This window comes from Manacus candei, unplaced genomic scaffold (genome assembly GCF_025592945.1).
Source record: "Manacus candei isolate 608988 ecotype Guabito, Panama unplaced genomic scaffold, ASM2559294v1 h1tg000078l, whole genome shotgun sequence".
Classification (NCBI taxonomy): Eukaryota; Metazoa; Chordata; class Aves; order Passeriformes; family Pipridae; genus Manacus; species Manacus candei.
Window position 1 is genome coordinate 4,176,816 of NW_026138126.1, and position 24,178 is coordinate 4,200,993.

General features: G+C 65.8%; 3 protein-coding genes across 19 annotated transcripts; 2 read left to right on the top strand and 1 right to left on the bottom strand.

Moving 5' to 3' along the window:
* The first annotated feature begins 706 nt into the window (after positions 1–706).
* LOC127481323 (perilipin-3-like) lies at positions 707–6,421 on the top strand. Of its 11 annotated transcripts, none has more exons than XM_051810502.1 (9): positions 707–783; positions 1,625–1,685; positions 1,770–1,965; positions 3,306–3,388; positions 3,471–3,627; positions 4,497–4,534; positions 4,574–4,780; positions 4,872–4,985; positions 5,737–6,421. In XM_051810502.1, exons 2-9 carry the CDS (start codon positions 1,635–1,637, stop codon positions 6,157–6,159), a joined length of 1,269 nt encoding a protein of 422 aa, XP_051666462.1. In that variant the 5' UTR covers positions 707–783; positions 1,625–1,634; the 3' UTR covers positions 6,160–6,421. The 11 variants fall into 11 exon arrangements, with proteins under 11 accessions (XP_051666462.1, XP_051666463.1, XP_051666465.1 ...); XM_051810503.1 differs by having other exon boundaries at positions 4,497–4,516; positions 4,556–4,780; XM_051810505.1 differs by having other exon boundaries at positions 4,500–4,534.
* Positions 6,422–6,575: 154 nt separating this feature from the next.
* Positions 6,576–11,363, top strand: LOC127481325 (perilipin-3-like). 3 transcript variants are annotated; one of them, XM_051810507.1, is made up of 8 exons: positions 6,576–6,736; positions 7,820–7,877; positions 8,128–8,323; positions 9,304–9,386; positions 9,472–9,769; positions 10,178–10,368; positions 10,458–10,601; positions 10,727–11,363. In XM_051810507.1, the coding sequence occupies exons 2-8, from the start codon at positions 7,827–7,829 to the stop codon at positions 11,063–11,065; spliced, it is 1,302 nt and encodes a 433-aa protein (XP_051666467.1). In that variant the 5' UTR covers positions 6,576–6,736; positions 7,820–7,826; the 3' UTR covers positions 11,066–11,363. The 3 variants fall into 3 exon arrangements, with proteins under 3 accessions (XP_051666467.1, XP_051666469.1, XP_051666468.1); XM_051810509.1 differs by having other exon boundaries at positions 10,458–10,583; XM_051810508.1 differs by lacking the exon at positions 6,576–6,736 and adding an exon at positions 7,406–7,531.
* A 1,415-nt stretch (positions 11,364–12,778) lies between these two features.
* On the bottom strand, positions 12,779–23,990 carry HDGFL2 (HDGF like 2). Of its 5 annotated transcripts, none has more exons than XM_051810482.1 (16): positions 23,804–23,990; positions 21,416–21,492; positions 21,195–21,333; positions 19,557–19,736; positions 19,080–19,199; positions 18,879–18,950; positions 18,191–18,338; positions 17,792–17,867; positions 17,411–17,696; positions 15,522–15,610; positions 15,088–15,158; positions 14,668–14,738; positions 14,446–14,547; positions 14,118–14,346; positions 13,375–13,495; positions 12,779–13,244 (listed from the first exon to the last, which is right to left on the bottom strand). In XM_051810482.1, the coding sequence occupies exons 1-16, from the start codon at positions 23,873–23,875 to the stop codon at positions 13,163–13,165; spliced, it is 1,935 nt and encodes a 644-aa protein (XP_051666442.1). In that variant the 5' UTR covers positions 23,876–23,990; the 3' UTR covers positions 12,779–13,162. The 5 variants fall into 5 exon arrangements, with proteins under 5 accessions (XP_051666442.1, XP_051666441.1, XP_051666440.1 ...); XM_051810481.1 differs by having other exon boundaries at positions 12,779–13,241; positions 15,522–15,616; XM_051810480.1 differs by having other exon boundaries at positions 15,522–15,616.
* Between the last annotated feature and the right edge of the window lie 188 nt (positions 23,991–24,178).

Genomic DNA, 24,178 nt, shown 5'->3' on the forward strand with positions numbered 1-24,178 from the left:
TGGCACGGGGACACCTGGTGTTGGGTCCCTTGGGGTGGGGACACCAATCTTTGGGTCCCCTGGGGTGGCATTGGGGACATCTGGCATGGGGACACCTGGCATTGGGGTCCCCTGGGGGGAGGACATTTGAGGTGGAGACACCAAGGAGAGGGGACACACCTGGGGTGGGGACAGCTGAGGTGGGAACACTGGCCATTTGGTCCTTTGGAATGGGGACATTTGGGGTGGGACACCAGCCCTGGGGTCTCTTGGTGTGGGGACACCAGGGGTGGGGACACCTGGAGAGGGTGGGGACACCGGCCATTGGGTCTCTTGGTGTGGGGACACGTGGCAAGGGAGGGGGACACCTGGAGAGGGGGGCAACACTGGCCACTGAGTCCCTTGGCGTGGGGACACGTGGCAAGGGGACACCTGGGGATGGGGACACCTGGAGAGGGGAGGGACCCCTGGGAAGGGTGGGCACACCAACCATCGGGTCCCTCGGCGTGGGGACACGTGGCAAGGTGGTCCCTGTCCCCCCGGGGCTCTGGCCGGGCCTTGCCCGCCCCCCGGGCCGGGGGGGCCCCGCCGTTGTCCCCGGAACCCCCCGGGCACGATCGCGACCAGCGCCCACGTGTCGGGACAGAGCCCCGGCCCCGCCCCGCGCCCCGCCCCTCCCTCCTCATTGGTGGAGACGCGGCCCCGCCCCTCCGCTGATTGGCCAGCCGTGCCTCGCGCTGGGCGGGGCCCGGGGGGGTCGCGACAGCGACCGGGAGTCGCGACAGAACCCACCCCCCACCCCCCGTGAGTACCGACCCGGGGCTTGGCGGGAGTTGGAGGGTGACGAGCGGGGTCGGGGGGGCCCCGGGGGGGCTCCGGGAGGGGTCTGGGAAGTCCCGGGGGGAGTCCGGGAGTCCCGGGGGAGGTCGAGAGTCCCGGGGTCCCCCGGAGCACCGCAGGGACCCCAATAGCCCCCAGGGGCCCGAGGGGACACCCCTGGAAACTCAAGGGGACACCCCCGCGCCCCGCAGAGACCTGCCTGCAGCCCCCCCGGGACCCCCCAGAACTCGCCCCCCGGGGTGCACGGGGCCGGGCGGGGGGGGACACCCCGAAGGGCGGAGGGGCTGCCGGGGGGCGGGGGGGGGGGCAGCGGGACACCCCAAAGGGCGGAGGGGCTGTCGGGGGGCGGGGGGGGCTGCTCCGCTCCCCGCGGGGCTGCCCCGGCCGAGGGGACGGTGACGGGCGGCACGTCCCCAGCGCGGGATTGCGACAGACAGACAAACCCTCCCCGACAGACAAACCCCCCCCCCGGCTTCCGCTGAATCACCCGCACACCCTCCCCGGCCCCAAAAGGGGCGGACCCAGGTGGGGACGGGGGGACTCGAGAGGGGTTGAGGGGACCCAACCCCAGGGCATCCCGGCAGGGCAGGAGGCCAATCCCACCCCCAAACTCCGTCCAGCCCCCCTCCTCCTCCCCGTGACACTCCAGAAGCTGCTCAGAGGCCGCCAGCAGCTCCCACTCATGTCATGAGCTGCTGGGTCTCAGCTCTCAGCCAGCAGGAGCTGTGGGGGATGGTCCTGGGGGGGGGTCTCAGCCCCCAGCTGTGCTCACCCACCCACGACACCCCAACATCTCTCCCCACAGCCACGGTGCCATGTCGGCCGAAAACGGCGCGGTCCCGGCGCGGGACGGGCCGGAGGTGAAGGTCGGGGGGGGGGGCACGGGAGGCTTTGAGGGGGCTGCGGGTGCCTCTGGGGACCCCCCCTCAGTGCCAGCCCGCCCCCCCCAGAGCGTGGTGACCCGCGTGGCCAACCTGGCCCTGGTGAGCTGTGCCTGCGGGGCCGTGGCCGCCGCGTACGCGGGCACCAAGGAGAGCCACCCCTGCGTCCGCTCCGTCTGCCAGGCCGCCGAGAAGGGGGTGAAGGCGCTGACGGCGGCGGCCGTGAGCGGGGCCCAGCCCCTCCTCACCCGGCTGGAGCCACAGAGTGAGTGGGGGGCAGAGGGACAGCACCCCACGGGGACGGGGAGCACCCCAAAAGTCGCCCTGGCAGAGCTCCGGTGAGGCGGCAGCAGGGGGATGATCCGGGTTGGTGTGTCAGCTTTGTGTGGCCGAGGGGGAAAGGGCTGGAGCAGCACCCCCTGAGTTCTGGGGTGATGGAAAACTGACTGTGGCAGAGCTCCTGTGAGGCAGCAACATAGGGATGAACCGAGTTTGTGTGTCAGGTTTATATGGCCAAGGGGGAAAGGGGTGGAGAAAACCCCACAGGGGTCAGGGGACCCCAAAACTCGCCCTGGCAGAGCTCTGATGAGGCAGCAGCAGGGGGTGATCTGGGTTTGTGTGTCAGGTTTATGTGGCCAAGGGAGAAAGGGCTGGAGAAGCTGAAGGGAGATGCAGCACCCCCTGAGTTCTGGGGTGATGGAAAACTGGCTGTAGCAGAGCTCCTGTGAGGCAGCAACACAGGGATGAACCGAGTTTGTGTTTCAGGTTTATATGGCCAAGGAATAAAGGGGTGGAGATCACCCCACAGGGGCTGGGGTGTCCCCCAAAACTGGCTCTCACAGAGCTCCTGTGAGGCAGCAGCAGAGGGATGGTCTGGGTTTGTGTGTCAGGGTTGTATGGCCAAGGGAGAAAGGGCTGGAGAAGCTGAGGGGGGAGGCAGCAACTCCTGAGTTCAGGGGTGATGGAAAATCAGCCCTTGCAGAGCTCTTGTGAGACAGCAGCAGAGGGATGAACTGGGTTTGTGTATCAGGTTTATATGGCCAAGGAATAAAGGGGTGGAAACCACCCCACAGGCATTGGGGGAGCCCAAAACTCTCTCTCACAGAGCTCTTGTGAGGCAGCAGCAGAGGGATGATCTGGGTTTGTGTATCAGGTTTATATGGCCAAGGAATAAAGGGGTGGAGAAGCTGGAGGAAAAGATGGAGGGGAAACATCCCCTGAGTTTTGGGGTACCCCAGGAGCTGGCTCTCACAGAGCTCATGCAAGGCAGAAGGAGAGGAATAATCTGGTTTCATGCCTCTGGCTCCCACTGCCCCCAAATCTGCCTGCAAAGGGCTAGGGGAGCTGAAGGAGAAGCTGGGAGGGGGGAGCAGCACCCCATGAATTCTGGGGTACCCAAAAAAGGGCTCTTGCAAGGCAGCAGGAGGGGAATCCTCTGATCTCACATCCCGTTCATATCACCGAGGAACGAAGGGCTGGAGAAGCTGGACAAGAAGACGGGAGGGAAAACACCCCACGAGTTTTGGGCTGCCCCAAAACCCGTGCCCAGCAGAGCTGCTGCTCGGGGCAGGGGGAGGTTTAACCCAGCTCTTTTCCCGTCCCCAGTTTCCAGCGCCAACGAATTGGCCTGCAAAGGGCTGGACAAGCTGGAGGAGAAGCTGCCCATCCTGCAGCAGCCCCCCGAGAGGGTAACGTCCCCCTGGGGGGTGCAGGGGGGGCCGGTGCTGGGGCCACTGAAGGGTGAGGCTGCCCTGTGCTGTGCCCTCGCAGGTGGTGGCCGGGACCAGGGAGCTGGTGAGCGGGGCTGTGGCCAGGACGCTCGGCACCGTGACGGGCACCCGCGTGGGGCGGCTGCTGGTGGGCACAGTGCTGGGGAGGCCGGAGCAGCTGGTGGGCAGGTACCTTCCCAGGACGGAGGAGGAGCTGGGTGAGTGCCCACCGTGCCGTCACAGGCACCCTCTCCCCGATTTGGGGGTGCAAACCCCTCCTGGGATCCCCGCCCCGTGGTGCCCCTGGGCCGTGCTCAGCCCCCCGTGGCGGTGCCAGGGCAGCGTGGTCACTGTGACACCGTGCAGGGGACAGTCCCCGTCCAGGGCACTGGTGAACTCTCACCTGGAAACCCGAGGCAAATATAGTCCCGTGCTGCCCAGCTGGGTATTTATAGCTTGGCACAGGGGGGCAGAGCTGGCCCTGTGGCACAGAGGTGACACCGGGGCCACCGGGCTTTGTGGTGACACCTCCACGTGGCCTGGTGGCCAAGCATCCTGTGGGTGGGCACCCCTGTGACCCTGGAGCTTGAGGGGATCATCCCAGTGCCTGGTGCAGGGTGATCCAGTGCCTGGTGATCCAGTGCTGGGCATGGGGTGATCCAGTGCCTGGTGTGGGGTGATCCAGTGCCTGGTCATCCAGTGCCTGGTGTGGGGTGACCTGGTGTGGGGTGGATCCAGTGCCTGGTATGGGGTGATCCAGTGCCTGGTGATCCAGTGCTCAGAATGGGGTGATCCAGTGCCTGGTGTGGGGTGACCTGGTGTGGGGTGGATCCAGTGCTGGGCATGGGGTGATCCAGTGCCCACTATGGGGTGATCCAGTGCCTGGTGCAGGGATCACACCAGTGCTGGGCATGGGGTGATCCAGTACCTGCTGTGGGGTGATCCAGTGCCCAGTATGGGGTGATCCAGTGCCTGGTGTGGGGTGGATCCAGTACCTACTGCGGGATGATCCAGTGCTGGGCATGGGGTGATCCAGTGCCTGGCACAGGATGGTCTATCCATGCCATCCTCACCCCTGGTCCCACAGCAGCCACAGCAGGTGCACAGGTGGCCCAGGGCACGGAGGTGGGCACAGCAGGCACTGAGGTGGCCCGGGGCCCAGAGATGGGCACAGCAGGCCCGGAGGTGGCCCCGGGCCCGGTGGTGTCCCCGTTGGGATGGCAGAGGCGGTGGCAGAGCTGCTTTGTCCGCGTGGGCTCCCTGTCGGCCGAGCTGCGGCACCGGGCCCTGCGGCGCTCGCTGGGCGAGCTGCGGCGGGCACGGCACAGCGCCCAGCACCTGCTGGCACAGCTCCACCACCTCATCCACCTGGTAAGGACGTGGCACACGGGGAGCCCCAGGGCAGCCCCGGGCCAGCCCCGGCACCCCCGGGTGTGCTCCCACCCCGCTGAACCTCCCCCAGATCGAGGAGGGGCAGCGCGGCCCCGACGGGCCCCGGAGCGGCACCCGGGAGAGACTCCACCGGCTGTGGCTGGAGTGGAGCCGGCAGGAGGGTGTGCCCATGGAGGAGAGTGAGGTACGGCACGGGGGGCACCTCGGGGGACACCCGGGGATGGAGGGGGTGGGCTGTGTCCGTGGAAGACATCGAGGTGTGGGACAGGGGACCGTGGCCGTGGAGGACACCCAGATAGGGGTGGGGGGCTGTGGCCATGGAGGACATCAAGGTGTGGGACAGGGGACTGTGCCCATGGAGGGCATCAAAGTATTGGGGTGGGGGGCCATGCCTGTGGAGGAGACCAAGGTACAGGGTGGGGTATCCATGGAAGACACTGAGGATGGGGTGGGATGGTGTACTGTGGCCTTGGAAGTGAGGTGTGGGGTGAGGGGCCACGGCTGTGCAGGACATGAAGATGCAGGAGGGGGACCATGCCCGTGGAGGAGACCAAGGGATGGGGTGGGGGGCAGTGAGTTATGGGGGCTATGCCTGGTGAGGACACCAAGGTGTGGGATGGGGAGAGGAACCATGCCCATGGACATCAAGGTGTGCCCTGGGCTTGGAGGACAGTCAGGTGTGGGGTGAGGGGCCATAGCTGTGGAGGACATCAGGATATGGGGTAGGGGCCATGACCATGGAGGAGACCAAGGGATGGGATGGAGTGGGGGGCCATACCCATGGAGGACACCACAGGATGGGTTGGGGGGCCGGGGCACCACAGGATGGGTTGAGGGGCCAGGACACCACGGGATGGGGTGGGGGGCCATACCCACGGAGGACACCAAGGTCTGGAGCCCCTCTGCAGCCCCCCGTGCCCACCGGTGCCCCGCAGGTGGAGGCCCGGGCCCTGGCCATGCTCCGGGGGCTCCTGCAGCAGCTCCACGGCGCCTGTGCCCGCCTGGCCTCCGGCGCCCGGGCCTTCCCCAGCAGCGTCCAGGAGACGGCGGGGCACGTCCGGCACGGCGTGGAGGGCATCCAGGCCGCCCTGGCCCGCGCCCACTCCTTCCACGACCTGTCCGAGCTGGTGCTGGCGCAGAGCCGGGACGGGGTGGCGCGGGCACAGCTGGGCGTCGAGGAGCTGCTGGAGCACGTGGGGCAGCACACGCCCCTGCCCTGGCTCGTGGGACCCTTCGCCCCGGCGCTGGTGGAGTACCCCGAGGACGCCGCGGTGGATATGGCCAAGTGGGAGGGCTGTGTCACCGTCGGGGGGACGCGCCAGGCGCCCGCTGCCCCGCGGGTGTGCAGCCGGCGCTGAGCCACAGGCACCTCAGTGCCACGGGCACCGCGGGGCTGGGGAACCCCCACCTGATGGGATGGACCCCGTGACCCAGCGTGGGACCCCCATGTCGCTGCCAGGGACTCGTGTGGGGACGGTGGCACGTGGAGGGCGCGGCCTGTGCCCGTCCCCCAAGCCCTGGGAGTGTTGGGATTTCGTGTCTTTTAACGGCTTCGAACCAGTTGAAAGAGGAAGAAAACAGCTTTTTTGGCCTTAAAAATGACTCAGAGCTTGTCGTGGTGCCTTGGGCCCACCCAAGGGGGGGCTCGGCACGGGGGGCACCCCCAGGGAGGGTCCCAGCGGAGGGCTGGGAGAGCGGGGTGGGTGCCAGTGAGGTGCTGGGACTGAGGGTGCCACAGGGTGCCACCTGGACTGTGCCCCGTGGCCGTGTGGCACTGAACTTTGTCCCCGTTGTCACCACAGCCCCAGGGTGTCCCCGACATCACAGGCACGGCGTGGTCACAGCACCCAGTGGGTGACACCGGGCGCTCCGGGACTGTCCCCCCTCCCGCCACCGGCACCCACCGGGACCAGTCGGACCATCTGCCCTGGCCAGGTGTGGGGAGCACTGGGACCCCCGTTCTGGGGGATCCCCACGAGGGGAAGGGGGCCGGGGGGGGGTGTCAGGGCATGGTTTGTCCTGGGGGCTCAGTGTGGGGAAGGTCGGTGTGGGGGATCCTGAGGGGGATCCTGGGGGGGATCCTGGGGGTGATCCAGTGCCCGGGGGAGGGGATCTGGGTCCGGGGTGGGGGTGTCAGTGCAGCCTGATCCTGGGGAATGGGGGCCCGGGGGTCGGTGTAGACCAGGCTGGGGGGAGTCCCTGTCCCGAGGGGGTGTCGGTGCAGCCCATTCCCGAGGATCCGGTACCGGGGGGGGTCAGTGCAGCCCATTCCTGGGGGATCTGGTACCGGGGGGGGGATCAGTGCAGCCCATTCCCGAGGATCCGGTACCGGGGGGGGGTCAGTGCAGCCCATTCCCAAGGATCCGGTACCGGGGGTCAGTGCAGCCCGGTCCCGGTGCTGGGAGGAGGACTTGGTGCAGACGGTTCTCGGGGGGCTGCAGCCGGGTCCCGGGAGAATCCCAGCCCCGGTCCCGGGGGATCCCAATCCCGGTGCCGGGGGGATCCCAGCCCCGGTGCCGGGGGGATCCCAGCCCCGATCCCGGGGGTTCTCGCGGTCGCGGCCCCGCCGGTCGGTGCTCCCGGTGCGCCCCGGGCCGGCCCCGTTGGGCGGCTCCGGTCACATGCGCTCGGGGCCGGGCTCCGGGGGTATAAAGGGCGCTGGGGAGGAGCGGGGCGAGCCCCGAGCCACAGGCGAGCCGAGCGGAGCCGAACCCAGCGGAGCCACCAGCGGTGAGCCCGATCCATAGCCCGGTCCCGGTCCCGGTCCCGATCCCGATTGGGATGCCATTTTCGATCGCAGTCCCTGTTCCGCTTTCGATTGCGATCCCGATCCTGGTCCCGGTCCCGATCCCGGTCCCGGTGCCGGTCCCCGGGCCCCCCCTGTCCCGGGTTTTCCCAACCGCGTGGGAGCAGCCCCGGCCCACGGAGTGGGAAACTTTGGGTCCCCCCATGCGGGGGGTTTGAGGGGAGTGTTGGGGGGGTCTGACCCCACTCACGGTCCTGTCCCGTCCCCCCCAGCCCCACCATGGCCACCCCCGAGCCCGCGACAGCGCAGCCCAAGGCGGAGGAGCAGCAGGTCAGTGGTGGAAAGGGAGGGGGCGGCTTGGGGGGGAGGGAGAGGGTTCATCCCAAAACATGTCCTGTCTTGCTCGGGGACGGGACTCTGCTTTGTTCCTTCACAAGGCTGGGAGAGCCCCGGGAGCCCCCCAAAACCATCCCTGGGGGCGTGGGGCACAGAGTCCGCCCCGTCCCTTGTGAGATTTGGGGGTCCCCTGTGAGATTTGGGGTCCATCACCCCCACCCTGACTCCTCCCACGCCCCCCCAGAGCATCGGGACGCGCGTGGCCAACCTGCCCCTGGTGAGCTCTGCCTACGACATGGTGTCCAGCGCCTACAGCTCCACCAAGGAGAGCCACCCCTACGTCCGCTCCGTCTGCGATGCCGCCGAGAAGGGGGTGAAGACACTGACAGCGGCGGCCGTGAGCGGGGCCCAGCCCCTCCTCACCCGGCTGGAGCCACAGAGTGAGTGGGGGGCAGAGGGACAGCACCCCACGGGGACGGGGAGCGCCCCAAAAGTCGCCCTGGCAGAGCTCCGGTGAGGCGGCAGCAGGGGGATGATCCGGGTTGGTGTGTCAGCTTTGTGTGGCCGAGGGGGAAAGGGGTGGAGAAAACCCCACAGGGGCTGGGAGGCCCCCAAAACTGGCCCTGGCAGAGCTCTGATGAGGCAGCAGCAGGGGGATGATCAGGGTTTGTGTGTCAGGTTTATGTGGCCAAGGAATAAAGGGCTGGAGAAGATGGAGATGCAGCACCCCCTGAGTTCTGGGGTGATGGAAAACTGGCTGTAGCAGAGCTCCTGCAAGGCAGCAGGAGAGGAATGATCTGCTTTCACACCTCTAGTTTTTATTGCCAAGGAATAGAGGGCTGGAGAAGTTGGAGGAGAAGCTGGGGCGGGGGCAACACCCCCTGGATTTTGGGGTACCCCAGGAATTGGCCCCAGCAGAGCCTCCTGCAAGGCAGCAGGAGTGGGAAAAGCTGTTTTCTCTTTTCTGGTTCCTTTCACCAAAAATTACACCTGCAAAGGGCTGGAGAAGTTGGAGCAGGAGCTGGAGGGAGCAGCACCCCTTGGGGTGCCCAAAACCTGGCCCTGGCAGAGCTCATGCAAGGCAGGAGGAGAGGAATAATCTGGTTTCATGCCTCTGGCTCCCACTGCCCCCAAATCTGCCTGCAAAGGGCTGCAGAAGCTGGAGGAGAAGCTGGGAGGGGGGAGCAGCCCCCCATGAATTCTGGGGTACCCAAAAATTGCCTCTTGCAAGGCAGCAGGAGAGGAATCCTCTGATCTCACATCCCGTTCATATCACCGAGGAACGAAGGGCTGGAGAAGCTGGACAAGAAGACAGGAGGGAAAACACCCCACGAGTTTTGGGCTGCCCCAAAACCCGCCCCCAGCAGAGCTGCTGCTCGGGGCAGGGGGAGGTTTAACCCAGCTCTTTTCCCGTCCCCAGTTTCCAGCGCCAACGAATTGGCCTGCAAAGGGCTGGACAAGCTGGAGGAGAAGCTGCCCATCCTGCAGCAGCCCCCTGAGAAGGTACCAGGGGTGGGTGGGGTGGGCAAACACGCTGGAGGGACCCCCCAGCAGTGCCTGACGGGGGGCTGTGGGTGTCCCCTCGCAGCTCATCTCGGACACCAAGCTCCTGGTGACCTCCACGGTGACGGGGGCCCGGGACGTGCTGAGCAGCACCGTGGCCGGCGCCAGGGACGCCGTGACCAGCCGGGTGACCGGCGTGGTGGACATGACCCGGGGGGCCGTGCAGGGCGGCGTGGAGCTGACCAGGTCAGCGGTCAGCAGCGGGGTCAGCACCGTCATGGGCTCCTCCGTGGGCCAGATGGTGGCCAGCGGGGTGGGCTCCGTGCTGGGGAAGTCGGAGGAGCTGGTGGACCATTACCTGCCCATGACCAACGAGGAGCTGGGTGAGCGGCTGATCCCGACCCCCCGGAGACGTGTCCTGGGATGATGGTGGGAAAAGGGGCTTGGAGCAGCTCCTGGAGCTGAGGAAGAGCTCAGCAAAGGGGCCAAGTTTGGCTGCCCAGCCCAGCCAGGGACATCCATGGCAGCCTGGTCCTGGTCCAGCGGGAATTGAGGGACCCACTGGGGTGTTTTCCAGCCCCAAACCCTTCCCTCCCCTCCTCCCAAGCACAAAGAGACTCAGGGGGGGCTCCTGGTGTTTTTCATTAGAAAACCCTTTTTTATATTCATTTCATGTCAGTCGAAATCACAAGAAATTAGGTAGGAGGGGTGGGCAGAGCCTGGGCAGGGTGAGGGAGGCTCTGCAGGGAGGTGGTGGTGGTGGGGCCACCTCAGCAGCTCCTGTCCCTCAGCCAAGCTGGCCACGGCCGTGGAGGGCTTCGAGCCGGAGCAGCAGAAGCAGCAGCAGAGCTACTTCGTGCGCCTGGGCTCCCTGTCCAGCAAGGTGCAGCACAGAGCCCTCCAGCACTCGCTGGGCAAGCTGCAGAGCGCCCGCCACAGCAGCCAGGACCTGCTGGCACAGCTCCAGCGTGCCCTCGACCTGGTAGGACCCATCCCCGTGCCCCCCAACGTGTCACCCCAGCGTGTCACCCACCCACCCACCCACCCACCGCGGGCTCTCCTCTCTCCCAGGTGGAGCACCTGAAGCAGGGCGTGGACCAGCGGCTGCAGGGAGGGCAGGAGAAGCTGCAGCAGATGTGGATGGAGTGGAGGGTGAAGCAGCCGGGCGCTGCCACCAAGGACCCGGCGGCACCGGAGGTGGGCGGGGGGCAGGGGGTGTCCCCGCGGGGGTGACCCGGGGCTCGTCCCCCAGCCCTCTCCACCCCTCCCCAGCCCGTTTTCCCCCTGGGGCTCGTCCCCCAGCCCTCCCCAGCCCTCACCGGCCCGTTTTCCCCCCGCAGACGGTGGAGTCGGGTGCCCTGGCCATGCTGCAGGGGCTGGCCCAGCAGCTGCAGAGCTCCTGCCAGCCCCTGCTGCTTGGCCTGCAGGGGCTGCCCGGCAGCATCCAGGACACGGCGGGGCAGGTCCGGCACAACGTGGAGGAGCTGCGGGCGGCCCTGGCCTCGGCCGGGTCCCTGCAGGACCTGTCGGGGGCTGTGCTGGCCCGTGCCCGTGCCCACGCCGCCCGTGCCCGGCAGCTGATGGATGAGCTGGTGGAGAAGGTGGCCTCCAACCCCCCCCTGACGTGGCTGGTGGGACCCTTCGCCCCCTCCAACGAGCGCCCCGTGGAGATAAAGTAGCGTCCTCTGGGCTGCCCCTGCCCTCCCCACACCCCCCAAAAGCCTCAGCAGGAGCAGATACTAAACCCCCCCCTCCCCCAAGCCCACCTTGCCCCCCTAACCTTGTGCCTGCCCCCCCCTCGCACAGCTCTGTGCCTTGTCCCCTGCCCTGTCCCTTGTCCCCTGCAGGAACATGCCTTGGACCCCCCAAGTGCCTGCTGGGGGTCCCCTCCAGCCCCCCTGGAGGGGTCCCCTGTGCCCCCAGTGCCTTTCTTGTAGGGTGAGACCAGCCCAAGAAGCAATAAACTGGTTAGTTTTGCACCGGGCTGAGGTTTCTTTGGGGGGGTTTTGGGGGTTGGGTTGGTTTTGGGGCTCTGGAGGAACAACCCCCACCCCCCACGACCTGGGGACCCCCATTCCACAGGCAGGGACCCCCCCGGCCTGTCCCCTGTGCTGGTGGGAGCAGGAGAAGGGCTGGCAGGGGGATCGGGAGCTGGGGGGGCCTGGAGGGGCTGAGTCAGACCCATTCTGGGGAGGGGGGGTCTGGCAGTGAGGGGGTGTGGGGCAGGACCTGCTCACCCCACTGGGGGCAACAGGCACCCCCCTGTGCCCCCCCTGTGCCCCCCATCTCATGCCCTGGGGTGTCACCCACCCCCCAGTGCCAATGTCCTGGTGCTGGGGCTGAGTGTGGGGGCTGAGCCAGACCCCAGGACCCCCCCAGTGGGTGTCCCCTCGCCCCACATGCCCCAGCTGCCCACCCCTCCTGCCAGCAGCCCCCCGTGCCCCCCCTGCCCCAGCGGTGGTCCCGCTGCAGCACTTGGCAGTGGGGATGGCACCGAGGCCACCCCCCACCCCCCCAGCCCCAGGGGGTGCCCCAAATTCAACCTGGCACAGCTGAAACCACGTCCTGGGGGGCACCAACACTCAGGTCATACCTGGGTGTTTGTTATTCCATTGGCTGCAGCCAGAGGGATTCGAGCTGGACATGGGGTGTGTCCCCCCCACATCCACCCCCAAACCCCCCTGAGCCAGGGGGATGTCCCACTCTTGGGGTCTGGGTTGCCCCCACATCTTTCCCATCCCAAGGATGGGGCTGACCCTCTGGAAAAACCTCCTCCCACTCCAGGCAGTTGGGCAAGAGGCACATGGTGTGTGGGGGGATTTTTTCTGGGGTTTTATTTGGGTTTTGTGAAATCAGCCCTTGGAAAAAGCCAAGCCTCCAAAAGGGGGGCTGGGGATCCTCCCTCGGGGTCTGGGCACAAAGAGGAGCTGGGAATGTCTTTGTTGGACCTGGAAAAAAAAAAGCTCTGGAGCTGTTGCAAAAGAGCAAAGAGACCAAGAGCCAGAGCTGGTGCCCAGCACGGGGCAGGAGGATGCCCCGAGTCCCTTCCTGGGGCACTTAGGAGAGAACACACCGGTTTTATTCTGGTTTTACCCCAAAAGTTGGTGCCCAGCCCTCCTGCTGCCCCTGGGGCAGAAGGATCCAGCTCCAGCAGCTCCCTCTGGCTGGAGGGAGGAGGAGGATGGTGGGAAAAAGGGCTTGGAGCAGCCCTTGGAGCTGAGGAAGAGCTCAGCAAAGGGGCCAAGTTTGGCTGCCCAGCCCAGCCAGGGACATCCATGGCAGCCTGGTCCTGGTCCAGAGGGAATTTGGGGACCCACTGGAGTGTTTTCCAGCCCCAAACCCTTCCCTCCCCTCATCCCAAGCACAAAGAGACTCGGGGGGAGCTCCTGATGTTTTTCATTAGAAAACCCTTTATATTCATTTCATGTCGGTCGAAATCACGAGAAATTAGGTAGGAGGGCAAAAAAAAAAAGAAAAAAACCCAAAAAACAAACAAAACAAAAATAAAACAACCAAAAAAAAAAAAACAAACAAACAACCCAACAAAATAAAATCAAAATAATAAAAAGGGAGGGGGGGACAAATACAGACACCAGCACAGCCCCCCCACGGGCGGTGCCTCCGCAGGGACACGGGACAAGACCAAGGACATTGGCTACGTGTGACTCAGGGAAGTGACTCCAGCAGGAGATGAGGCACAGGCTGGTCTCCCTTCCCAGCCTCTCCTCCTCCTCCTCCTCTTCCTCCTCCTCCTGCTCCAGGTGGGAGCTGTTCCCTCAGCTCTCCTCCGTGTCCTCCGCAGCCTCCGGCTCCCGCTCCGGCCCGGCTCGCTCGGCCTTGGGATAGTCCTGCACGCTGCTGGGGGAGACAATCCCACACCCCAGTTCTTTCCCAGGCTGGGAAAACCCTGACAGGGCCCCCAGGTCCCCCTGGATCACCCTGGGAAGAGCCCAGTGGGTCACAGGCAGCCCCAGCCCCCCACACTCACTTGTTGTGGGGCTCCTCGGGCGCCTCCGGCTCTGCAGCTCCCACCCCTTGGCTTTTGTCCTTCTCCTCTGTGCCCTCTGATTTTTGGGACAGGGACTCGCCGTTCACAGGACCTGGCAGGTCTGACAGGGAAAAGAGAGAGAGGCTCAGGCACTTGGAGCCTCTTGTCCATCCCAACCCAAGTGGGCCAAGGATCCACAGCCACAGGTTGTCCCCAGACACCCAACTGAGCCCGAGGGGACCCCGGGCCTGGTTGAGCCCAAGAGATGCAGCAAGAAGGGCCTCAAAACCTCCACCCCCCAGCCCAGGGTGGATTTTCCCTGGCAGTTCCTCCAGGAATGCTCTTGCAGCACCCCTGGGCCGTCCTGGCTCCGAGGGTGGAAGATCCCAGTCACCAGTTGCCTGGGCAAGGGCCTGAGCCGGTGTCCAAGGACATCTCTACATTCCCCTGTTGGAGCAGAGCTCAGGCTGGCAGGGAGGAACCATCCTGGGCCAAAATCCAGCCTGGAGGCCCCCAGAGCCCGGGCGTGGGGCCCGAGGTTTGCCCTCTGCCCTCGCTGCGCCAGCACTCCACGCCCAGCCCTTTCCCACCCCTGGCACTCGGGCAAAGCAGGGCCTGGAGGGGCTGATCCCTCCACCACCCAGGCCCAGAGCCACCTCCCCGTGTCCCTGCTCCCCAGTGGGATGGGACACACCCCGGGAAGGGCCTCAGGATCCCGCCCAGGGGCGTTCAGGGAGCGTTACCAGCGTTTGTCTCCTCCTCCTCCTCCTCCCCCTTCTCGTTCCGCGCCTCCGCTCCCGCTCCCGGCAGCTTCTCCGGGCCCTTCTCTGCCTCCCCCTTGTCCTTCTCAGGCCCGGCTTTGTTGGCTTTCTGGAGGGCCTCCAGCTTTGGTCCCAGCACACGGGACTTCAAGCGGGTGTAGACCTCGGCAGCTTTCTCCATCACGTCCTTGTTGGCTTTGTAGCGCCGGATCTGCCCCGGGGAGCGGGAGGAGAGACCCCCTTAGAGCCTGGGGGGGGGTGAGGGGGGCCCCACACCAGCTCCAGGGAGGGACTGAGCCCTCTGCTCTACCTTCTTCAGCGTGGCCACCACGTCCGTGTGCTTCTGGAGGATGTGGGAGGTGACCTGGAGCGTCCCCAGCTCCTCCAGCGCGTTCAGACACCGCTTGATGTCCTGCGGGGTGGCACCGGGTGGCACCGGGCTCAGGAGTGTCCCCCAGGGCACCCAGGGAGCTCCCAGCACGGCCAGAAGGGAGGAGGAGGAGCAGCCCTGGCACTGCAGCCCAGCACTCACCGGGTTATCCACCTTCAGGGCAAACTTGACCTCACTGTGCAGCTTCTGCAGCTTCTCCTCCACCGTGGGCTCTGGAGCAGGGACAGAGACAGGCCGAGGGATCAGGACACCAGGGGAGGCCCTGGCACTGCCCAGAGCCCGGGATCCACCTGGGTCTCCCCCCCCAGCCAGGGTCTGGTGTCCTCCTGCACCTCCAAGGTCAGCAGAGCCCCAGGGAGCTCTTCAGAGAGGACTGGGGTGGCCCAACACAGGGAGGGGGGCTCAGTGTCTCTGCACCGTAAATGTTCCCTGATGCCATCCCGGGAAAGGCCCTGGAACAACCTCACTGTTCCCTATGGGACACATCCATCCCTGGAACCACCCCTGGATCCCTTCCCTCCCTCTCCTCCCCTCCATGGAGGGAAGCAGTGGCTCTCTCACCCTTTTTCTTCTCCATCCTCCTTTCAGGGATGGGGTCGGATTTCTTCCGGCCTCGTTCCACTTTCAAGGGTCTGTGGAGGGAAAGGGAAGAGGGTTGTGGTGAACCCCCAGCTTGCCACTGGGCTACCAAGGCTCGTGGCACTGCCTGGAGCACCCCAAGTGCCCTGCTGCCCCCCAGCCACACTCACCCCCAGGTCCCAGCTCCCCTGTGCCCCATTCCTGGGAATGCAGCCAGGAAAAGGGAACACCAGGGAATGCCATCCTGGTAACCCCCAACACCTCCTGCACCCCTTGGGCTCGGGAGAAGGAGGGGAGGGACAAACCCAGCCCCTCTGTGGGTGCTGCAGCCCCAGGGAGCCCCATCCCCAGCCCAGGGACACCCCATTCCCAGGGGATGGAGGGAAGGGAGGGAGGGGGGAGGAGGAGATGCTGACTTGCTCCGTGGCTTCTCCTCTGCTCGGCCCCTCTTCTCCTTCTGATTTGGTTTCCTTGACAACTCCGAGGGCTGTTTCTTCGCCGGCTTCTTTACCTTGGAGGAGAGAACAATGCAGGGAGAGCGGCACGGCCCTGCCCGCTGCGGCGGGGATGGCACGGCCACGGCACGGCCTCAGCCCGTGGGAGGGACACCCCCTGGGCAGGGACACCCCAGGGACATGGACACCCCAGGGACATGGCACAGCCTCACCCCGTGGGAGGGACACCCCCTGGGCATGGACACCCCAGGGACATGGCACAGCCTCACCCCACAGACATGGACACCCCCTGGGCATGGCACAGCCTCAGCCCGTGGGAGGGACACCCCCTGGGCATGGACACCCTGTGGGCATGGACACCCCAGGGACATGGCACAGCCTCACCCCATGGGCATGGACACCCCGTGGGCATGGACACCCTGTGGGCATGGACACCCCAGGGACATGGACACCCCAGGGACATGGCACAGCCTCACCCCGTGGGCATGGAGACCCCATGGACATGGACACCCCATGGGTATGGCACAGCCTCACCCCACGGACATGGACACCCTGTGGGCATGGACACCCTGTGGGCATGGACACCCTGTGGACACAGCACGGCCTCACCCCCTCGGCATGGACACCCCAGGGACATGGACACCCTGTGTGCATGGACACCCCATGGGCATGGCACAGCCTCACCCCATGGACATGGAGACCCCATGGGCATGGACACCCTGTGGACATGGACGCCCTGTGGACACAGTATGGCCTCACCCCCTGGGCATGGACACCCCGTGGGCACGGCCACTCCATGGACATGGCACAGCCTCACCCCGTGGGCATGGACACCCCGTGGGCATGGACACCCCGTGGGCATGGCACAGTGTCACTCCATGGGCATAGACACCCCAGGGACATGGACACCCCATGGCCACAGCACAGTGTCACCCCATGGACATGGACACCCCATGGCCACAGCACAGTGTCACCCCACAGCACGAGGTTGCCCCATGGACATGGACACCCCATGGACAGGGACACCCCATGGACATGGCACAGTGTCACCCCATGGCCCATGGTCACCCCATGGTCATTCATGGCCACATGGTCATCCCATGGCCACACTGTCACCCACCCACCACAGTCACCCCACAGCCATGGCACATGGTCACCCTACAGCCATGGACACGGCCACATGGTCATCCCATTGCCACAGCACAGTGTCACCCCATGGCCACAGTGTCACCCCACAGACACATGGTCACCCCACAGACACATGGTCACCCCACAGCCATGGACACAGCCCAGGGTCACCCCCATGGCACGTGGTCACCCCACAGCTGTGGCACAGTGTCACCTCCAGATCTCTGTGCTGCTTTCCCAGCTCCCCAGTCCCCTCCACAGGGAGGAACTGGTCAGGTAAAAGAGCCACTGGTTGCCAAGAGCCCTGTGCAACCCTTCCCTGTGCTCCAGCCAAGCCTGGTTGGTGCTTCCACAGGCTCCAGGAGGAGCAAATCCCACAACTGTGGTGGGAGGAAAAGCACCTTGGAGACCGTGGAATGGTTTGGGTTGGAAGGGACCTTAAAGCCCATCCCGTTCCACACTCTGCCAGGGACACCTTCCACTATCCCAGGCTGCTTCAACCTGGTTTTGGACACTTCCAGGGAAGGGGCAGCCACAGCTTCCCTGGGCAGCCCGTGCCAGATGTGAGGCCACAGCTGGATGGGGCGTCCTGGGCCAGGGGAAGAGCTGCCATGGCAAGGCAGGGATGTGCCTGTGGACACACAGCCCTCCCCAAGACTGTGGGGGCAACCCCAGGGTAACCCAGGGTGAGGAGAGCAGGTCCCTGCTGGCTCCACACTCACCTCCTTCTCCGGCTCCAGCTCCGAGTCCGAGGAGGACGCGGCCTTGGCCCGGCCCCTCCGGCCCTTTTTGGCCACCTCATCCTCGGCGCTGCTGTCCGAGTCCGAGCGCCCCTCCTCGCCCTTCTCCGCCTTCTCCTTCCTCCTCTCCTTCTCCTCCTTCTCCTGCTCCCGCAGCCGCCGGATCTCCTCCTCCTGCTCCCTCTTCCTCTTCTCCTCCAGCTCCCGCCGCCGCTCCTCGTCCCTCCTCTTCCACTCGCTGATGCGATCCACGTCGCTGTCGCTGTCACTGCCGGGCACAGGGCACAGGGTGGCAGGGAGGGGGTGACCCTCCAGCCCAGCCCCGAGGCTGTCCCGCTGTCCTGGTGGCCCATCCGACCTCACCTGTCGCTGCTGGAGCTGGTGGGGACCCGCTCGGGCTTCGGTTTCCTGCCCCGGGGCTTGGGGGGGGGTTTCTCGGCTGCAAGACAACGGGGACAGGATCAGCAGGAGCCCTGGGGGTCTGTTAAAACAGCCTTAAACTGGGGGGCAGAGGGGTTCAGGGATGTGGGGTGTGCCCACAAACGAGGAGATCCCAGAGCCCTGGGAGCCCCTGATATCCCACACTCTTCAGCAGGAGCCCTGGGGGGGTCTCTCTGTTAAAACAGCCCCAAACTGGGGGCAGAGGGGCAGGGATATGGGATGTGCCCACAACAGGAGTTGATCCCAGAGCCTTGGGAGCCCCTGACATCCCATGTCCCCATCCCAAGGAGTTGGAGAGGGCAGGACAGCCCCCTGGCTCACCTGGCTTGCGGCCCCGCGGCGCCTTTTTCACCGACACGTCCGAGTCCGAGTCGGAGTTGGAGTCGGACTTGGTCATGTCCATGGTGGCATTTCCCACCTCCAGGTCCGAGTCCACTTTGGAGTCAGAGTCAGAGCCAGACTCCACTTTCTGCAGGCAGAGAGAGGGGCTGGGATGGAGGGTGGCACTGGGGTGGCAGTGCCCCAGACCCAGAACACCCTGAGCCCCAAAAACACCCCAAACCCAGAACACCCTGAGCCCCAGCAGCACCCCAAACACAGAACACCTTGAGCCCCAGCAATGCCCCAGACCCAGAACACCCTGAGCCCCAACAGTGCCCCAAAACCAGAACACCCTGAGCCCCAACAGTGCCCTAAACCCAGAACACCCTGAGCCCCAGCAGTGCCCTAAAACCAGCAACACCCAAATCCCAGCAGTGCCCTGAATCCCATAAACACCCCAATCCCAGCACTGCCCTGAATCCCATTAGCACCCCAATCCTATCAGTGCCCTAATCCCAGCTGCACCCCAAATCCCAGCAGCCCCCCAAATCCCAGCAGTCACTGAGGGGTCAGTGAGGTCCCTCTGGGTGCTCCAACCCCCGGCACGGCCCCACCACCCCCTTCTCCCCCTCCCCACAGCACAGACCCCGACTCCTCTCCAGCCTCCCTCAGGCTGGGGGTCCTTTACCTTCTTCTTCCTCCCCCCTGCCGGGATCCTCCGCGGGGCCCTGGCCACCGGCTTCTTCTCGGGAGTGAAATCCTGCGGGAGAACAGGAACAGCCTCACAGTGTTGGCAGAGCCAGCCAGGCTCCCCCAAGCCCAGGGGGGTGCTCTCCCTCCAGCCCTCTCCCCCCCAGCCCAGCAGTGTATCCCACACCCCCCTCAGCACCTGGTCACTGTTCTTTTCTGACTCGGAAGACGTCTCCGAGTTCTCCTCTTCCGTCCCGGAGGGGCTGCCCTGGTCCAGGTCACTGGAGGATTTCCGAGGCCGTTTTGTCACCGGCGGCATCTGGGACGGGAGAGAGGACGAGATGAGAGAAGCCCACTCCCTCCCCACCCACCATGGAAAGCCAAATGTTTCCCAGGAAAGGCTTTCTTCCAGCTCTTCCCAAGCGTCCCTGCAAGAACAGCCACGTGCACACCTCTGGATTCTCCTCCGGGCTGCAACCTCCACCAGTGGCCATCCCACCATCCCACGGGCATCCTGAGACCCCCCAAAAAACAGGCTGGATGCTGTTTCCCACCAGAAATCCAGAGGGAAGCCAGAGGGAATTGGTTTCTTCACCCCTTTCCACCCCAGTGGGTTTAAGGGAAGCCCCAGGGTGTCCCTGGGCGGGTCCCTCTCCCGTCCCCAGCCCACACCCACCTTCATGGCCAAGGGTTTCCTCTTGAGCCCGCTGTGGTCGCTGCCCCGATCCGAGTCCTCGTCGCTCTCCACCTTCTCCGTGGGCAGGGTGGCCATGGCAGAGTCCTCCTCGTCCTCCCCGGCGTCGCTCCCCGCCATGGGGTCGTTGTCGGGGACGTCGCTGTCGGAGGAGCTGGCGGGCTACGGACAGCGGGAGCAGAGCCCAGTTAGAGGGGCCTGGGGGGCGTTCTGGGGGGGCAGGAGAGGAGAGGAGGGGAGAGGGGGCACGAAGGGTGGGGAGTGAAGGATGGCAGAGCTGTGCGTGCAGAGCAGCCTCCCCTCCCAGCACGGATCCCTTTGGAAAACACAAACCCCCCCGCCCACGGGAGCACTGCTGAGACCCCCTTCTGATCCCACAGCCCCTCACACGCCACCCTGAGAGCACCAGCCACACGCTCCTGGATTCCCCAGCTCACTGCCCTCTTCCCCTCATCCAAAATCCCTGGAGCAGCCCCCAGCCCTCCCCGGCCCTGACGGCGCCAGACAAGCGAGGGTGCCTGGGTTCGGTCTCTCCTTCGGCGTCAGGGAGCGGCCGTTCCCCTTCCTCCACCTGGATCAGGCCTCTTCCCATCCTCTTCCCGTGGGAAAGGGCTGTACAAGGAGTCCAGGTGGCCACCACGCTCTTCCCAGTTGGCATCTCCTGTGTCCTGCTCCCTGAAGGTCTCCTCGTTTCTCCAGCCCAGCAGCAGGTTCCTCACGCAGGGACATCAAACCCCAACTTCCATCTTCTGGGGAACCGGTGTTCCTAAAGCCTGGATCCTTCCAGCTGCTGGGAAAGCCTCTCCTTGCCCTTGACTGGTCCTGGCACCTCGCTTCACTCAGGCCTCAAAACCAAGGAAAACCTCTATTTCAGTCTCCTCCTGCTCCTTCTGCCCGCAGGACGCGGTTGGTGCTGGTGACCCCTCAGTCACAGAAGGTCCCTATCCCTGATGGGAGTTCCTGGTGGATTCCTGGCCAGGGCAGGTGCTTCCTTCACCACCACCAAGCTCCAAGTTTTCAAGCACCGCCACGGTGTCACCTCACCCCACATCCAGAGCTCGGGGTGCAACCATCTCCCAGAGCTCCTCCAACCACATCCTGGCTCCTCACCGGAGCCAAGGCAGCTCATTCCCTGATCTCAAGACCTGGACCTTGTTGCTCACCTCAAAAACCTTCCTCTGCCTCTCCAGCCCGACTCCCTACAACGCCAGACAATCGTCCTACGATACATCGCACCACAACTGTGGTCACAAGATGCCCCCACGAGCAGCTGGTAAAGAACCATCTCCCTGAATCCCAGTGGAGGGCTCAGAACCTCGGAAAAGGATGGAAAAGGGGACTGCCCAACAGTCCAGGACGAGCAAGCCTCAAGCTCACAAAACCTCCACGATTTCAGGCGAGCACCGCAAAGCAAAACCCCGCTGGCAAAAGCACCGTCCGGAGGAGGAGAGCGGAGTCCAAGAGCAGGGGAGAGGGCAGGGAAGCGAAGGGGAGCTAATTCCACCCCGAGGAAGCCAAGCTGGAAGCGCATCAGCAGCAAAGGAGAAGCAGAGAGAGGAGCAGAGGGCGAGCTGGAGGGATGGAGGGTCCTGGCAGCCCCCCCGCCCGGCCCGCACTCACCGCAGGGGCACTGTAACTGGCGTGAGGGTTGTTCTGGATTTCCCACAGCCCCTCGTTGAAGCCTTTCCTCTTGTTGGGTTTGCCATATTTGTCTTTGTACTTTTCGTAAGGGAACAGATCTTTAGGGCCCAAGAAGGCTCTGAAGGAGAGAGACACACAAAGCAGAGGTGAGGCCGGGGCACAGGGCACGGGGCCTCACAGGGCACGGGGGCGGCGCTTACGTCTCGTGGGTGCCGAAGAAGAAGATGGGGTACTTGTTCGGGGGGGGTTTCACGGCGCCGTCCGCGATGTCATCGATCTGAAAGGAAACCCAAAGCAGGGGGGTGGTCAGACAGGGGCGGTGACACAGGGCGGTGACACAGGGCGGTGACACAGAGCGGCGACAACGTCCTCAAGCCCCGGCAAAGCGGCGTCGGCCTCCGGCACCCGCGGCAAGGAAGCCCCTGGCTGGGGATCGGGGTCCCTGGCCATGGATCAGGGGCTGGATCGGGGTCCCTGTTGGTGGCAAGAGAGCCCTGGCCATGGATCAGAGTCCCTGAGGGATCCCGGCGGGATCTCTGCAAGAGTAACCGGAGGGGTCCGGGCAGAGCTCGGCGCGGGGTCGTCTCTCCACGTGCTACTCCCCAGAGATCCATCGCCCCGAGGGACCGAGGGGAGCCCCGGCAGGGCGTGGGGGGCGATTGCTGAGCGGCCCGAGGGTCCTTCCCGGCTGCAGGAATAGCCCCGGGATGAGCGGGGCCACCCCCGTCTTCTGTGCTCCGGGCGGGCGGGGGGAGCCCCGGGGTGCCGGGGAGGTCTTCGGGGCGGGGGGGACCCTTCCCCAAAAAAAGCAAGCGAGCTAAAGCAGAGGGGTTGCAGCGGCGCGAGGGCTCTCCTGGGAGGAGGAGGAGGTGGTATCCCGGCATCCCGCATCTCCCGGCATCCCGCATCTCCCGGCATCCCGCATCTCCCGGCATCCCGCATCTCCCGGCAGCCCGCATCTCCCGGCAGCCCGCATCTCCCGGCACGGCGCGGCCAAAGCAGTGTCGGCTCCGGCGCCCGGAGCTTCCCCGATCCCGCACGGGTTCCACCTGCCGGTCCCTTCCCACGGGACACGTTCAGAGGATGAACCCGCCTCGCCTGGGACGCCCGGCAGTCCCCCTCCGAGCGCATCCCAAAGCAGCTCCCGCTCCTCCCGGCAGCACCGCGGCACAACAACGCTGTCACCCTGCAGCGGGACCAGCTGTCCCCACCCAGAGAACCCCCACGAACAGCACCAGCACCCCCCGAGCACTCACGGCAGCCCCCCACCCGTGTCACACCCAACGTGTCCCCCCTGCTGTCCCCAACAGGGGACAGAGCCCAGTTCTGTCCCCCCATGGTGAGGACAGAGAGCAGATGGTGTCCAGGTCGGGAGTTGGGAATGGGAATGGGGATGAGGATGGAGGGTGAAGGGCAGGACTCTGCTGGGATGCTGGGGGTGACTGTGAGGGGCGACCCCAGGGTCGGGGGCACCCCAGCTGGAGGGAGGGACCCCAGGCCACGGCCCCAGGGGTCCCTCATCCAGGGACAGACCCCAGTGCGGGACCCCCCTCATCTCCCTCAGAGCAGTTGCCAGGATGGGACCCCCAGCCTGGTGCCGGGTCCCCTCCCAGCACAGGTACCAGCACGGGACCCCAGTTCCAGTCCCAGACCCCCATCCCAGTCTGGGATTCTTCATCCTGGTACAGGTGCCAACACAGCACCTGTTTGATCCCCTCCCAGGATCAAACTCCAGGTGCAGTACAGCTGTGGGACCCCCATCCCAGGGCAGGACCCCACCCCAGGGAAGGGCTCCCATCCCGGTATGGGATGTCCATATGGGATCTCTGTCCAGTACTCAGCCCTCATCCCAGTACAGGTGCTGCCATGGGGTCCCCCATTCCAGTACAGGACATCCCATTCCAGTTCCAGGCCCCCCATCCAGTGTGGGTGCTGGAATAGAGATTCCCATCCCAGAATGGGAGCCCCCGCACCGGTACCGGGCCCCCATCCCAGTGCAGCACATCCCATCCCAGTGCGGGTGCTGGGACAGGATCCACATCCCAGGGGAGACACCGACATGGGTCCCCCATCCCAGGATGGGACACCCCATCCCGGTACAGACCCTTCTACCCCAGTACAGGCACCATTATGGCATCTCCATCCCGGTACCGACCCCCCATCCCCGGTATGGAACCCTCACCCCGGCACAGGGCACCCCATCCCTGCAGGGGTCCCGTTATGGCACCTCCATCCCAGTACCGTCCCCCCATCCCGGTCCGGGTCCCGTTATGGCATCTCCATCCCGGTGAGGGTCCCCTGCCCCGGGATAGGGGCCGGTACATGTCCCCTCACCCCGGTACCGGGATCTCCGTCCCGGTCCGGGACCCCCATCCCGGTCCGGGATCCCCATCCCGGTCCACGCACCGTTATGGCACCTCCATCCCGACAGGAGCCTCCCGTGCGGGCACAGCAGCCGGTGCGTGCCCCCATCCCACCCCCATTCCCCCCTCCCGCTCCTACCCCCCTCCCGGTCCGGGACCCCCCGTTCCCTCCCCCGGGCAGGGGGTGCTGGAGGGGGGGGCGGCGCGGCCCCGCAGGTCTCTCACCCGGGCCGGCCAGTGCGGGTAGCCCTTCATCTTGGCGAAGACGAGGTCTCCGGGTTTGAAGCTGTGTGGCATGGCGGCACCGGGCGGTCCCGGGGGGCACCGGGGGGCACCGGGCGCGGGCAGGCCCAGCCCAGGCCGCGGCAGCTCCGGGCAGCTCCGGGCGGGCGGCGGGGGCGGCCCGCGCCGCACGGCACGCAGGATGTCCCGCCCCCGGCCGCCGCCGCGCCGCCGGTTGGTCCCCGGGGGTGTCGATCAGCGGCTCTGGCCAATGGGAGCGAGGAGGCGGCCCGGCGGGATAACGGGATTGGGCCGCGCCGCCGGAGGCGCCGAAGCGGGGGGCGCTGGGGGGGGCGGGGCCGAGGGGAGGGGGGACAT